This window comes from Pelodiscus sinensis, chromosome 8, assembly GCF_049634645.1.
Source record: "Pelodiscus sinensis isolate JC-2024 chromosome 8, ASM4963464v1, whole genome shotgun sequence".
NCBI classification, from domain to species: domain Eukaryota; kingdom Metazoa; phylum Chordata; order Testudines; family Trionychidae; genus Pelodiscus; species Pelodiscus sinensis.
The window spans coordinates 59507995-59524053 of record NC_134718.1 but is presented as its reverse complement, the minus strand read 5'-3'; the positions used below and the strand labels follow the sequence as shown (position 1 = coordinate 59524053).

General features: G+C 41.2%; 1 protein-coding gene across 3 annotated transcripts in view; it reads right to left on the bottom strand.

Moving 5' to 3' along the window:
• Positions 1-16059, bottom strand: part of CACUL1 (CDK2 associated cullin domain 1) — a 74820-nt gene that overhangs the window by 16203 nt on the left and 42558 nt on the right. For 2 of the 3 annotated variants that reach the window (XM_075935377.1, XM_075935375.1), the window contains one exon: positions 8699-8801. In XM_075935377.1, the coding sequence (XP_075791492.1) occupies positions 8699-8801 (103 nt within the window). Of the gene's footprint in view, positions 1-8698; positions 8802-9856; positions 15946-16059 lie in introns of those variants that run through there. The other variant, XM_075935376.1, reaches the window with a different exon arrangement.

The following is a 16059-nucleotide window of genomic DNA, read 5'->3' as shown; positions in this document are numbered from 1 at the left end:
TCAGAAGGTGGGGAAGCAGCCTCACAGGCTATGAGCTGAAGACAGCTACTGTACTTCCTTGTCTCAGATCTTATAAAATGTATAGCTCTGCATGGATTTGTATCCCCATCCGATCAACAAAAGTGGTCCATGAATATCCGCAGAATACAAGCAGATTTGCAGGGCTCTACATGAGGGCACACATGAGAGTGTAGTGCATTCCTCATTTCTCTTTGCAACTGGGATACCAAAAACTTATTATTTTCAGGACCTTTTCCTAATTTGCTTTGCCAGTGCAGCTTCAGGTTCCTTTTCTGTAGCTGACTCCTTGAGAGGTAATAGCCAAACTGGAGAAATAAAGGGAGTCATCTTTGGAAGGCAGCAAAACCCACAATCTGATTAATCTTTAGTTCTACCTGCCTGTTCCAAAAGGTGAGGTTGGAGAAGACACTAGTTTCTCTGCCATAGCAGCCCAGTCAGGCATTTATCCTGGCATTAAGTATTGTCCAGGTTTTTTCCCATAGTCCCTCTTCCCATATCTAAAAACTGGACTATGGGACATATCACTGTAAGACAGTGTGTCACACTACTGCCTTATTAGTAAAAAGCGAAAGAACAAATCAGTACATTTTGTTCCACTGACAATGAACTCCGTGATGACAGTATAGATTTACACATCTGTTAGTAATATGCTTGAGTGCAAATCAAGTGATACCCTCTTCTGCTTATCCATTAACCGAGGAACAAAAAGTTAAAAAAAAAAAAAAAAAAGTATTGCAAAAGAAAGCCCTTTCCTTGCATGGTGTACCAGTCTCTAACTGCCTTAGTTTTCTCTGTTTGCATACGGCATTTATGCTTTTGAATTTCATATCAGAAGCAAGGCAGAATGCAAAGAGAAATCACCGAACTTCAACTTCCTGGTCAATTTTCCTGCTTCCTCCTCAACATTTTTACAGTTGAAGGACTTCCCCCCCTATATTTGTACACCTGAATTTTTTAAACAAAGAGATGAACTGCTTTAAACCCATCCCTCACTGAGTCTGGGGGAACATGACTGGGAAAAAAACAACACTGTCTTAAGTAAAAGTTAGACTGACTGAAGCATACCCATGGGGTCAATTAAATGTTTCACGTCAGAGTTCTGGGAGATCATTTCAGTATCATGGCAAAAGAAACACAGACTCTTAACAGAGCAAGATGTCAGACTCTCAGACTTCAAAATGTAAATCACACAAATCCATGCCACAGTTATTTGAGACAGAAATATTGGCTTCAGTTTTTCATCAATATCAATGTGTGTCTTTTCAGGTTTCAATGCACTTAAGAAAATTAAATCTTGAACCTGAATACTGCATAAAACAAATGCCTGCTCGCTATTATAGTTAAGTCAGCCTGGAGACAGCAAACCTATCAAATGAATGACTAGCTTTTGATTAGCTAATTGTATGGCTGTCTAGGTCAGAGATGGGGAACTTTTTTTGGATCCAGGCCACTGACCCACAGAAAAATCAGTTGGGGACAACACACAAGAGAGAAGCAAAAAGAAAAAAAAAACAAAACAAACACACTGACATGGCCACTGACTGAGAAGGAGAAAGACACTCCCCACAGTCCTTTGCGCACCAGACCCTAGGCGAGCCTAGCCTGATAGATTCTGTGTGCTCTAGCCCCAAGGTGGAGCAGCAGGGAGACTGGAGCGCCAACATGGGGGGCCTGAGCCTGAGGGCTGGATCCAGGCAAGCCAGGGACTGCATCCAGCCCCTGGGCCTGAGGTTCCCCACCCCTGGTCTAGGTATATGTTATGACTTGGAAAAGAATAGACAAAACAGTGAAGGGCTAGGAAAATAATCAGTGTTGTACTATATTGTATTCAAGTAATATAATTTTCTGCCTGTATTTTCATACCTAGACTCTGGTACTCAGTGGAACTCTGGTTCTCTGGTCCATCTTCATTCAGATCTTGCAGTTCTGATTTGAAATCTGACTAAAGGGTTAGAGTTATTGCAGCCAGAGTTCCTGTTTCCTTATATATAGCACTTTCTTTGCATGAGCAGTACACTCTAGCAGATATCTACACTAACAGGCAGCTGGAGGTTTTGCTTTCTCATCCATTCATGTGAGGGAAGGGAAAGCATTCAGGCTCCTTCCCATTCCCCTACCTCCACAATCACGGAAAAGTGAAGTCGCCACTGGCAAGTTATGTGGAAAACATTAATTTCTTTCCTCTGGTGAAGTTGATCTCTATTTCTAGTTATAGTGAAATTCTTACTGCTCAAATGGGAGTGCTTTATCTTTGAATCAAAAAGATGCTTTCAAAGGGCAATCGTTTTGTCTTTGGAAATTAGCCGACTGCACCAAATGGCAGGTGTTATCATGCTGTTTTACAAGGGTAGGTTTCCCCCTACTGCAATTAATACTCTGAACATTCCTCAGTTCAAATACTGACATGGCAGGAAGGGGAGAATGTGCACTTGAAAACAGGAATGACCTGGAAGTCAGTGTTACAGCATGTGATACCAACTCACAGAAGCTCTTGGTAGTGCCCCAAGGATAGAATCAGACACATACCAGCCAAACAAGTTAATGAGCACCACTGCTCTGAACTGAAAATCAAAATGATTTTGCCTTAGATACTCTTCCCAAGCCAATTTGTTCCTTAGAAGCTTGTTTCTTAGTAGATCAATTAAAAAAAAAAACACAGCTATTTCTCTCAGTACAGGCTGAACCTCTCTAGTCTGGCACACTCTGGTCCAGCAACATCTGTGGTCCAGCATGATTTCAGTTAGTTGGATGCCCACTTATCAGGGGTGTGGCCAAGTTCCCCATGGTCTCATGAAGATTGTTTACAGCCTGGCTGTCAGTTCTGGCTCTCCGTGTTCTGTGTTCCTATTTAGCTCTAATTTATCACTACATGTCCTCTAAGAGCCCAATAAGTGGTAGAAATGCTGCTAGACAATACTGACTTCCCATGGTTTGGCAAATGTACTGGCTTGCCAGCAGTAAGATCCTGAGAATATGGACTAGAGAGGTTCAACCTGTATCTAGAGACTGCATGTACCACATCTTCTTGGCAAGACTCAGTCTACCTTTAGTTTCTGGAGTGAGAACCAGGGTCAACCCAAATTTTTATAATAGTAAATCACTGGTCTTTTCAGAGATCAACAGGAAAAAAAACCAAAAACCCTGCTCTTTGGGAAACTGAGCTCTGTCCTAGTTAGCTCCTTCGGAGGTGGTTTAAAAACATTTTTGCCACTAAGGAAGATAGCTGGACACATTTGTAGATATAAGCTGCAAATAGACCATAGAATTTCAGGTGCCTATTATACCACCAGTGAACAGTGATGTCACTGAACAAAGCAGTCTTTTTTTAAAAAAGGCTCCTCTGGACACAAGACAGAGCTGGGAGCCACAACTGTCTGCAGAAGACTCCCAAGTAAGTCTGCAAAAGAGAGTCTGGTTTTCTAGATTAGAGTCTACTTTAAATACCAGTGACCAAATTGGAAGGGATAACAGGTGTTTTATTATTAAAAAATATTTCATTTCTTCCATTTTTAACAGTATGGATCACTCAGAGTATGAATGAACAAATCTGTTTCCTGACTGGCCTCATGCTCCATGTGGTGTTTCAAAGCGTCAGTGCTGCATGGAGCCTGGGGTCAGGTGGGAATCCCCAGCTGATCCCTGGCTCCATGCAACACTGCAGCTTTGAAACGCTGCAGGGAGCCTAGCATCAGGCTCCACACGGCCTTTCAAAGTGGCAGCGCCGTATGGAGCCTGGATTAAGTGGAGGAGTCCCCAGCTGACCCCAGGCTCCATGCAGTGCTGCTGCTTTGAAACGTTGCATGCAACCTGGGGCACTTGAAAGTGACAGACTCTGGCAGACACTTGGCTCCATGCAGCAGTGCTTCTTCGAAGCACCCCCACCTCTTTTCCCCCTTGCTGCTTCTTTCTGATAAGAGTCAGCAAAGGGGGTGGGGGGTGTCTAAGTCGACAAGCATGTCGACTATTCTATAACCATTTGCGTATCGAATAGCTGACTAGTCATTCACATCCCTAAATTAAACCACCTCCGATGAGCAGGATTAGCCAAATTGGCAGGAGAGCCTCTCCTGCAGACAGAGAGCTGTTCATATAAGTTTCACCAATAAAAATGTTTATGTTGGTAAGGGGTGTGTTTTTTCACACCCCTGACCAACAAAGTGCTATTGTACACAAAGCCTTTTGCCTTTACAGCATATTAAAAACTTTTCTCTTTGTGCAGTAGCACATTACAAATCAATTAAACTATATCGATTTTCCCTCTTGAATGCAATTTGAAATAGACTATTGTTTGTGTCTTTAAAGTATAAGAGAAATTCGTTTGTTCTGGCATTCAATTTTAGAATGACAAGAAAATATCTGAGGTAACTACAAGATACTTCTCAATGTCCCTACTATAGTATAATTTGTGCTGCATGCACTCAGTTATTTCCAGGGATACTTTAGTACATTTAAAATTTATACCACTTTAATCTTTGTTTTTGGGGAAAGAAAACACTATTACTGTCAGGATCTAAGAAAGTCAGGTCACAATAAAATTTTGTAAAAGTTTTAAAATACAAGACAAGATGTTAAAAGGCTTTGTTCTAATAAGCTGTATGGTGAGACTAAATATATGAAATCATACCAGGAGGTCCATTAACAGTGCACATTACACTAGGGCTGTCAGTTTTGGTTGGATGTATTCCTGAAGGTATCACATGACCACCTTTAATTAAAGATGAACGTTTAAATTCCTGGAGACTATAAGATAGTTCTCTGCAGAGCTGGCAACCCTAACACAAAGCTACTTCCTGCAGTTTTTTATCTTTTTATTTCTGCTGGTCATCACAAAGCAGTAAGGTAAGAAAGAGAGAGATCCTGTGGTAATCAAAGGAACGTTACGTGTTACCCGGTACATTCTTTTTTGACAGAATTCAAAGAAAAATTATATGGCAAAATAAGTCAGGAATGTTTTATTTTCTAAAGATTTTAACAAATGTGCAACAAAGCTTATTTCCTTATAGAAGGTCAGACTAAATTAAGTCACATTAGTAGCTGAAAGCCTATGCTGTTACTTGAGTGTAATTTGTGAAGTCGTGTGTGGTAAGAGCCAAAAGTGGGTGAGAACTGGATGGTAACAGGCCACAAATCCGGTGATGATTGAACCTGGTGATATTCTGAACAAAGAAAGTTGTCAGCCATGCTTGTTCAACTTTCCACTCTTCATACTAACTCAGACATTTTATGCTTCAGAGCGATTCCTGGTTTTGTTTCGTGTGCTGGCTGTGTTATGAGTAGTGTGGATCTATGCATGTGGCAAATGATTGGCTGGATACATATGGGTGGATGTCTTGATTTGTATCTGATGGGGAGTTAAATTGTGCTTGGAGATTCATGTGGATAGCAGTTCACTCACTTAATGCACCACCTGTGCAGTCTCAGATAACGAATGAAATTATGGCCTGCAAATTTAGTTTTGAAAAGACAATAATAGCAAAACAGGTGTGGATCAGTGTTCCTTCTAAGCTGAGCAGCAGTACAGCTACCCAGGTGACTGATCAGCCCCACCCAGTTAGAGGCTCAGGGCTTTCTGCATGGAGTTTACTGACTGGGCAGGGCTGATTAATCACCTGTGAAACTGTGCTGCCACACAGCTTAGAAGGAACACTGATGTAAATATCAAGTTTATAGCAATGATCAGTGTGACAGTCCTGGGATATTATATAAATAGTATTTTCAATGCTTTGAACTTACATATATAGTACAAACCTATCTTCCACTGCTGACAGACAAGTAGGAACAATAGATGAAGCAGTGTCCTTGTGATTACTCAATAGCCAACAGTCATTTTCATGAGGCCCCAAGTCTGCAATTGACTCTGCCATGTGGGTGCTTGCCAACCGCACTAGGATTCCAGGTCTGTACCCAAGAATTTCTGTGGAGGAGACTTTTTTTTTTAAATGTGAACTGCAGGGTTTTTTAAATAAAGGGGTTCAAAATTGCCATGCAATGAGTGTACATAAGAGATGTTAATGAAAAATCTGAGTGGAAACAGTGATTGGTAAAATGATTGTATTATAACTAAAATTATATACAGTAATAAAGGTTTTACAGAAACTACCTTCTTGGATGGATCGTGGCAGCCATGGCCGGGTTGGCAGGGGAGGATCAGCGGGTTGGGGGTAGAGTATCTGGCCAGAAGAAGAGGGTGTATGAGGGGCTGAAGGTGTGAGGTCAGGGCATGAGGGGTGGGGGGCACTTACTTACCTTTGCACTCTGCAAGGTACCAGGCATAGCCTCCCACTGCTCCCATTTGTCGGATTCCAGCCAATGGCAGCAGTGGGGAAAGCCTCCATGCAGCACATCCATGTGCTGCTGTTCCCCCAGCCAGGGGAGGGAAACCTTCTTCCCCGCAAGCCGGATTGCATAGCTCAGGACGTTCTCTCCCCCAGCTCCCCAACTGAGAAGCCTGTGCTGGCACACTAACCTCGGAGGGAAGGCGAGGCGAGGCTGGAGCACCAGTGTAGGCTCCCCACTACGTAAGGAAGGTGGGGGCCTGAGCTCAAGCCGTGGATCCACTGCCCTAACAGAGCCCCCCAAGCTTACCTGGGGGACCATGGGGAGGATGCAGTTGCACCCTTCCCCTGTATAACAGGCTGGATTCCATGGGGTGCAGGTGCCCACCACAAATTTAATTGCATAATCAAAGTTTAAATCAGCTCAGAGTTCTTGGAAGTCATCTGATAGTATCAATATACTGTACCTATGTTAACATAATAGCATGAGAGAGAAATTAATGTGGCTAGTACAGCTATGATTTTTGTTTATTGTTCATTTGTTGTGTGATGTTATGATTAATTATTATATGTTAAATGGAGTTAAAGTGTAGGATTATAGAACTATAAGGCCGATCAGCATTTAGGAGGAATAATCATGTATTAGGTATCCAAGTAAGGAAGGCTGAAACAATACCTGTAAGCTGAAGCCTGCAAGATTTTAATTTAGCTATTTCAGCCCTTGGAGATATGCTAGCAATAGCATTTCTTAAGTAAGTTTTCAAAGAATAAACTGATGTCTTAAGATTATGAGGGAAAGAGAGATAATATTGCAAAAGATTAGAAGGACGATTTATTTAAATCGCCAAAAAATGTAGAAGCACATCTATCTCCAACACATGTCAAACACAGGATACAGGTTGTATCAACACTAATGAGAATACAGAGAAACCTATGCAAATCATGGTCCCTTAAATTCCTAAGGAATATCAGACAAAAAAAAAAAAAAAAAAAAAAAAAAAAAAAAAAAAGAGGAGCATTGGAACTTTCACATACATGTGAAGAGTAAGCATAGACAAAAAACGGGGTGTCCAAAGAGGAAAAATGCACTTCTTATGAGAAAGCCCTAGCAGAAATATCCGTCTACTGATGATCAGTCCATAACACTATCTAGGAGGATGTGTCCTTAGTTCTAAGTGGTGCATGAAAATACCTATAAGCTGTATCTGCTGCAATATTCATAACATTAATAAAACTGATAAAAGATAGATCTGGTTCTTGTGATTATGTGTTCTTTGCCTATGAGCTGTGTTCCAATGAGCTCAAGATCTAAAAACAAGCAGAGCTCTGTTAAACTTGAGTGTAGCCAGCACTACACCTCAATTAGTGATCTTATATTACACCAAATTAGCTTTCAATAATAATAAAGGCTACACTAGCCACTACTTCATCCATCCCCATCTTTTTCTTAATTGGTGGGGTGGGAAAAGAGGGGGGGAGGGAGGTATACAGCAAGATGACAACCAAGTTTCATACCTGGGCACCTGATTCCTCCAACCATACCACGTAAGTCACATTTACCTAGCATTCTTGATACTGGTTAAACCTCCTACACTCTGGTGTATCACGGATATTGCTGGAGCAGAGAGCCCCAGCACAGGGGAATGAGTACCAACTGGGAGTCCAGCAGCAGGCCCACCAGTGAGGCCAGCAGCAACCAGAAGCTCTGTCCCCAGGGAAGTCCCAGGCAGGCAGGACAGCAGCAGGCCTGGCAAGCCCCGTCCCCAGGGAGCTCTGGCCAGAGGCAGCTGGGGACCTCTGTCCCCAGGTAGTCCTAGCCTGGTAGCAGTGGGATGGCAGCCCAGTGGCAATGGGACTGAAGCACAGGCAGCCACAGGGAGGGGGAAGCAGGCTGGGAGGCCAGCAGAAGGGACCTAACGTGATCTAGCAAATTCCCTCATTCAGGATGGGTCAAGTCTCAAGGGTGCTGGGTCATGGAGGTCAAACCTGTACTGAAAGTAGAACAGGCTAGGCCACTGCACAATAAAATACGTAGTCATCATAATCGTAAGGTAGACATCACTGGGATGAAATATTTGGACAACAATGGCATCTACACAAAATGTCTATGAAAAAACAATTGTTGTTTTGGCACTAACATGCCTCATTCTTCCTCCTAAAAGCTTTTAAAACCATATATTTAGTAAATAACCAACCTCATTACACTGCATTTTTATTCAGAGACCAAAAAAGCCCACAGTAAGTATGTACAGTACTTGCAATCTGTATTTTAATCTTCTAGTCTTAGGATTTTGTTCCTACCTTTTCTGCTTTTTCCTCCTACAACCTACAGTTAGTTTTCCAAAATTGCAATAGAATTTGATTATCATCTATTTTAAGAAAAATACAATAAATTGACTTACGCATTAGGCTGTAAATGTGCTTTTCTGCAACATGTTCTGTAAACAGCTTTATAAGGTCATCTTTTAAGTCTCTGTTAAGCTTGGTTTCTATGTAAAATTTATTCTGGAAAACAATAGACACAGAGATTTTTGTATTTGACTTTACAATTGCACATTAAGCAAATACATTTTATCACCTAATGGAGTCAAAATTTAAAAATTATAATAATGTTATTGTTTGAGTTCTAAAGAGATTCATATTATACAAAAGCACATATATTATAGTCATATGCAACATACTTAAAATGAAGCACAAATAATACCACTGAAGCCAATGAGATTTCCTTAAAGTTAAGCTCTTGTGTGTTTGCAGAATTGGGGTTTATGTCTGCAAAATACACTTTATTTTAATGATAGTTTTGAACAGACTATAACAACAAAACAGGTGTGGATATCAAGTTTATAGCAATGACAGTGATCAAAGGCATCAAAATGTTTAAGATATGATTCATTATCTGCAAAATTTTACTTGTTTCTGAAGGATGGGAGTGAGAGGATGAGTGTGTATGTGTAAAAATAACATAACGACCGTACTAGGTCAGACCAAAGCTCCATCTAGCCCTGTATCCTGTCTGCTGACAGTGGTCAATACCAGATGCCCCAGAGGAAGGGAACACAATAGGTAATCCTCATATGATCCCTCTCCTGTCATCCATTTCCAGACAAACAGGCTAGGAACACCATTCCTATCCATCCTGGCTAATAGCCATTAATGGACTTAACCTTCATGAATCTATTTTTTGAATCCTGTTAATGTCCTAATCTTCACCACATCCTCTGGCAAGGAGTTCCACAGGTTGACTATGTGCTGAGCAAAGAAAAACTTCCTTTTGTTTTAAACCTCTGGAAAAAATCTGAATTGCTTTTCATCAGCTTTCATGGCAAGGGACTGTTAGATTTGGTGCCAGCACTGGTAGTTTCATGAGGATTTACAAGTCACAACCCAGCCTGGAGCAGCTCCCACACCCACAGCGTGCACAGCCTAGGGCAACCCGCCACTGCCACCCAGAGAGGGCCCAGAGCAGCCCCAGCCCAAATACACAAACCCAGCCCAATCTGGCCTGAGCAGCCCCCCCCCCCCCCCCCTTACAGTGTGGGTTGGGAGTGCTCCAGGCCCCACACCCCTGGCCCAGAAAAGCCCCATGCCCCATGCTCTAGCCTGGTTGGGCCCACCTCAGGTAGGGAGCCACTCCCAGCCTAGCCTGGCCCTGCCCACTCCCATTTAAGCAGTTAACTAGTCAAATGCAACATTTAACCGGTTAACTGATTAAACAGGATTTTACATCCCAAGTCCTTAGATAATTGTTCTCAAAAATTGTTTCTTGGCCTGCTTTCTTATATTTCTACACTTCAGTTGCAAGGGATCATGCTCCTTTCTATTTTCCTCCACAGGCCCGGACTTCCATTTTTTAAAAGATGCCTTTTTGCCTCTAAAATGCCTCTTTTATACTCTGATGTTTAGCCATGGTGGCATTTCTTTGCTCCTCTTACTGCATGAAGATACTGCAATTGATTTGGACTATGAATTATGTTCTACAGTTTTTCAGAGGAAAACACACTGAACTTTTTCTATAATTATTGGTATTTTCATTCTTTATTAGGTTAGCAACGATAAGAGGTCATAATTTTATACTTCATAAAAAAGGTGTTAGGACTTTACTCTGATATTATTTTTGTAATTTTATTAGGTGGTACAATTAGTTTTGAAAAATGATGCTGACTTACTAAGTAGTTCCAGTAATGTCTATTACAATACAAGGTGGTGTGTCACCATTACAGTATTTATCAAATCATATTCTTGGCTCAAACTGATAGCTACAGAGAGGATGAGACATATCACATACAAAAAAATATATCTATAAAACATTCTTAAATACATTAATAGTGCCAACTAGCTACATTTATATTAGTCATGGAATGACGGTGCAGTAATTATGCATAAAATCAGCTTCAAATGAATCCTTTGCTGAGCTGTAGAAGAGATTGGTGCATTCATGTTCTAACAAGTTTGCCCTTTGTCAGACCTTATTTCCTGAACTACCCCAATAAATGTTGTCAATGATGCAACAGACAGAGCTTTTCCTGTGTAGGAGCCAGCAGGTAGCTAAGTCACTGTGAACTCTAACGCTAGTAGACTTAAAAGTAGTATAGCAATGGTATTTGCACAGTCAGATTTACCCATCTTTTTGGGCAGCTAACATACATCAGTTAGAGTGATTTATCTACACAGAGCGTCCCTCTCATGCTAACTTAGGCAACTGACGTCTCACAGGCACAAAGCAGTACAGCAGTAACTATTTTTGTCTGGGTGGAGTGAGACACTGAACTGAGAAGACAACAGATTTGACTGGGACACTGGGGGGGGGGGGGGGGGGAGAGTCAAAAGATTCTAATAAAGTTGGTTTCTTCCAAAATTAAACAAATTAGTCAGACAACATACTCGCTCTCTCTGGGAGGTGGTGGAAACCCCACTGTTTATGTTTTTTAACTGAAAAAGCAATAGAGAGTTTAGCTGAATGTAAGGAATACTACTGCATTGACAAGAGAAAAGATTAAATAGTTATTTCTATAATGCTTTGATAGAAAATACCATACATTCACCATAATACAGCACTATTAGAGAATATATTTGTTTACTTGGAAATGCAGTTTATAAGCTTTGCCCACTTCGCTTCTCACACACGTAGCTATTCTGTAAGGGTACGTCTACACAGCAACATTATTTTGAAATAACTTATTCAGCATCTACACAGCAGGCAGTTATTTTGAAATAACATCAAAATACTGTCAAACTGTAGGACTTCTTACTCCGACTCCTGTAGCCCTCGTTGTATGAGACGTAAGGGAAGTCGGAGGAAGAGTGCTCTATTTTGAAATAAGTGCTGTATAAACACTCCCTATTTCGAATTAAGCTACACAGTTGACGCAGCTCAATTTGCGTAGCTTATTTCGAGTTAATCCCTGCTGCGTAGACGCACCCTAAACGATTAATGTTTCAATTCTGAAAGGACAAGGAGGAGAGTTTTCTCCCCCTTCTTATGGGAGACACCAGCAGATTTTTCATAAAAGATGACTCCAACTAAAATACAGTGTTGCTATTTCTTAAAATAGCATGAGTGACAAATTTGTTTAAGGGTCTGACTAAGATATAATGCTCGTCAAATGCTGACATAGTTAACTGCCTCCTTTACACCCCACCACCTCTCAAACCAACAGACATCAAACATGAACCTGAGTTAGTGCTACTCTGGTGTACCAGGAAATGGGAAAGGAAAACAATTTTACTACCATCCATGCAATATATTCTTCATCTAGTGAGCATCAAGGAGGGATCAAAAGAAGAGTGCTAACATTTGGGAAGAACTGAATTGGTGACAGAATTCAGCAATCAAAATCAGAAGGGCCCACGATTTTGATTAGTCTGACTTCATGACTTGAAAAGTAATGGGGTTTCAACTTCTGGGACTCAGCCTTACTTAGTGTCCTACCAAATTGATGGCCATGAAAAAAAATGGGTCAATGACTGAAATCTTATCTGCCCCCATGAAATCTGGTCTTTTGGCCCTTACTATAAAGATTTCAGGGGAGCGATCAGCATGTTCCAAATTAGGGGTCTTGCCTAAAAGGGAGTTGCAGGGGGATCACAAGGCTGTTTTAGGGGGAATTGCAGTATTGCCACTATTACTTCTGAGCTGCCTTCAGAACTGGGAGGCTGGAGAGTAGCAGTTGTTCACTGGGCATCCAACTCTGAAGGCAGTACCTTGCCAGCAACAGTGCAGAAGTAAGGACGGCAATACCATACCACGCCACCCTTACTTCTGTGCTGCTGCTGGCGGTGGATATGCCTTTAGCTGCCCAATTCTGAAGACACTGCAGCTGCCAGCAGCAAAGCAGAAGTAAGGATAGCAGTACCACAACTCCTACCCCTTCAATAACCAATAATCCGCCCCGTTATCTCATTTTTGAGTCAGGACCTCTTCAATTACAACACCGTGAAATTTCAGATTAAATAGCTGATATTCTGAAATTTACTATTTTAAAAATCTTATGACTGTGGAATTGACCAAGTGGACCATGAATTTGGTAGGGCCATGGCACACTTTGGGCAAACCCATGAAAAAAATAATCAAATTTCAGACAAAAATTGGTGAATATTCCAAAATGATAAGTTTCAGGGATACGTTTAGGAAAAGTTTCGTTTAACTCTAACTCCACAGTTTATGTTGCACAGAACATTGTAGAGTACACACTTTAGTAAGCATCTAAGTTCTAGATGGAACATTGAAAGTTAAGTCCTTACCTCCCTTTAGACTCTCAGGAAATCCCAGGAAAACCAACCAAGCAAACGAACTTCAGCCCATAAGTGAGTACTTTTAGCAAAAGGAAGAAATGACAATTCTTTCTCTTGAAATAATTGTCTCTAGAAATCCACCACTACCTCATCAAGTTGAACCTTACAATGTATGTTAGTTAATGCACTGAACTGATGAAGCATACACATTTCCTACATTTTCAGTCCTCCCATACATGTCATAGGATTTGATCCTGTATTACTGGAGTCATTAATTTTGCTATTGACTTGATTGAGTACACACATTAAACCCCCCAGTAAAATATATTGTTTGGGAGTACTGGGGAGACAGGCTGAGAGAAACCAAGGAGCTCAGGAACAAAAGCATGTTCCATGTACCACAGATTTCTCAAGAAAAAACACTGATTTCCTGGATTTTTTTCTTTAATATGAATATTGTTATCCTTTCAAAATGCACTTCTGTATTGTCAAGTTGAATTCAAGTAAAGGCAATTCATGGTAAATTAAATTTTTCAATGCACTAACCACTTAGTTGAACAGTTACTTTTTGAACAATAGATTTTCCAACCGTTTTGCTACATCTGTTTAAAGACTATGTGAGTGTATACTTAAGTGTTATCTGAATCAGACTGCTTTATTTTAAAAAGGGCATGAATACCCACCTGTGGCTAAACTCCTGTGCCCAACACAGAATTTTTCTTTAAAATTAATCCTGTGGATAAATTCTCACACACACACACACACACACTTCACAGGAAGGGATTTCCATTTTCTGCTCAGCAGAATACAACAACAGCTTTGATCATACACATTTCACTGTGCTCTCCAATGACTATTGATTACACTTAATACCCATTTCACTGAACCATCTGTAGCAAATTCTATTTGGAACAGTAATATGCATTGAATACACTTTTTTTAAGTTATAAAAAACAAAGATTCTGACTATTAAATGAATAACTGGGATCTTTCAGGTACCCCAAAAGGAAGATTTGGATATAGCATGAAACACTGAAACTTATGATCAATTTTTAATTAAAATATCAACCAAAAAAACCCTTCATATCAAAACAGTATGTGTTTTTCTGAGAATAAGGAAGTTGTATGAAAAGCAGGGTCTTTTCCACCTAACTCCAGCTTCCCGTCCCCCCCAAAAATATGTACCAGTTCCGACTTGCATACAAATTCAACTTAAGAACAAACCTACAGTCCCTATCTTGTACGTAACCCGGGGACTGCCTGTAGTTACCACCTGCCTGTTTACTACTTACATAGTAAACATCTATAGTGTCTAAGCAGTAAGTCCTTAATCCTGACAATTTGATTTTTCCCTTACTATTTTCAGATGCAGTAAACGATATACTCAAAAACTCTCTACCACAAAACTAACTGAATTTAAAAAGTTCCCCTCAAAGGAATGAACACTAGCAAAAATAACATTGTTATCACTACTAACGACAAATAAAGGATGGGGAAACCGACACAGCAATCAGTACCTGATAGTAAATAAAAGTTAACATTATACTAAGTAAGAGAATATATTACTGCAAAGCTCAAATGTGATCTGCAAAAAAACAGCTTTTGACCTGGATTTTATGCAATAAATCTACCTTCTTGTAAAAAACACGTACTTGACATTAAAAACATATTATGTTATTTTAGATATGAGCTCTAAGTCATGAATAAAAGAAAGCTCAAAGCATATCCTGATAATGCAACTGACTCTCACATAGTACGTATAAAGCAAGCACTGCACACTTAGGAGGGCCAACTAATCACCACAAAGATGTAGTAAATCAAGGAGGTATAGACATCTCTCACTAGCTTCTCCTATCCCATTTCAGGGGACTGAGCTGGAAAGAAAATGGTCTCAGCTTGTACCAGCAAGTAAATCTCCAAATCTCTGGGGAATATGGATAGAGCTGCCTTTTTTTTTGGGGGGGGGGGGAGGGCGCGAGCTGGTATAAGAGATTAAGCTGGGAAGAACAGCCAGTGCCTGCTCCCAAAGAAAGGGGTGGAGACTCTTCATCATGCTTCCTGGCTCGGCTGTTTCCCGGTAGTAGTATGCTGCGGCTGCAGGGCTTTATCAAAAAGGAGCATGTGAAGGCGCCTCTCTTTCCTTCCTAACCCTGGAGGTAAGTTTGCAGCAATGGGGACATTTCTGGGGAATGTAAGCTTCCTCCAGACACTTGATGCAGTTGAATGCTGGCATTGCCTCCCGGCAAGAGCCGCATTTCTTAAAGCCAGTCGACATGGCAGGTTTGAGCCAGTGGTCAGATAGTTCAGCCTGTAAGTCAGGGTGAAGGGGGTACTTTGTTGTGACCAGGGAGTAAAGTCTGTTTGAGCTTTTCCTCTTCTTGAGAAAGGATACTTTTTTTGTTTTTGTTTTTTTAAAGGAGCAACTATGTACAGGAGATGAACCAGGAAACAGCTGTGAGAGATGGAAAGTAACACCGCCGTGTTAGTTTAAAAACAAAACAAACAAAAAAGTAATGGAGCAGGCAGGGAGGGGAAGAAACAGTAGTTGGAAGTATATACAGCGGAAGACTAGAGCACGCTAGTCTCCAAGAGCTGAAGTGAAGAGCGCGGTTCTAAGCGTCTGCAGCCTGAGGCGGTCTTGAAGAACTGGAGGGAGGCCGGACCGCACTCCAAGAAAAGTGTGTGAAAGCCGCGAGCCCCACGCCACATGCGCGGTCCAGCCGGATACTGCTTCTGACAAGCCTCCGTCTGCAGCACCAGGGCAAGCCCAGCACCCACAGTGGAGCACCCGCAGGGACATCCTCGAAGAAGAACAGCCAGTGCCTGCTCCCAAGGAGAGGGTTGGAGAATCTTCATCATGCTTCCTGGCTCCACTACACACTGGTCCACATGGAGGGGACTGAAGAATCCCCATCTCCTTTCATAACGTGCAGGATTATAATAAAGATACCAAAGTTACTCCTTACCTAAAATTATGACAAGTGAATTCAACACACACACACACACACACACACACACACACACACACACA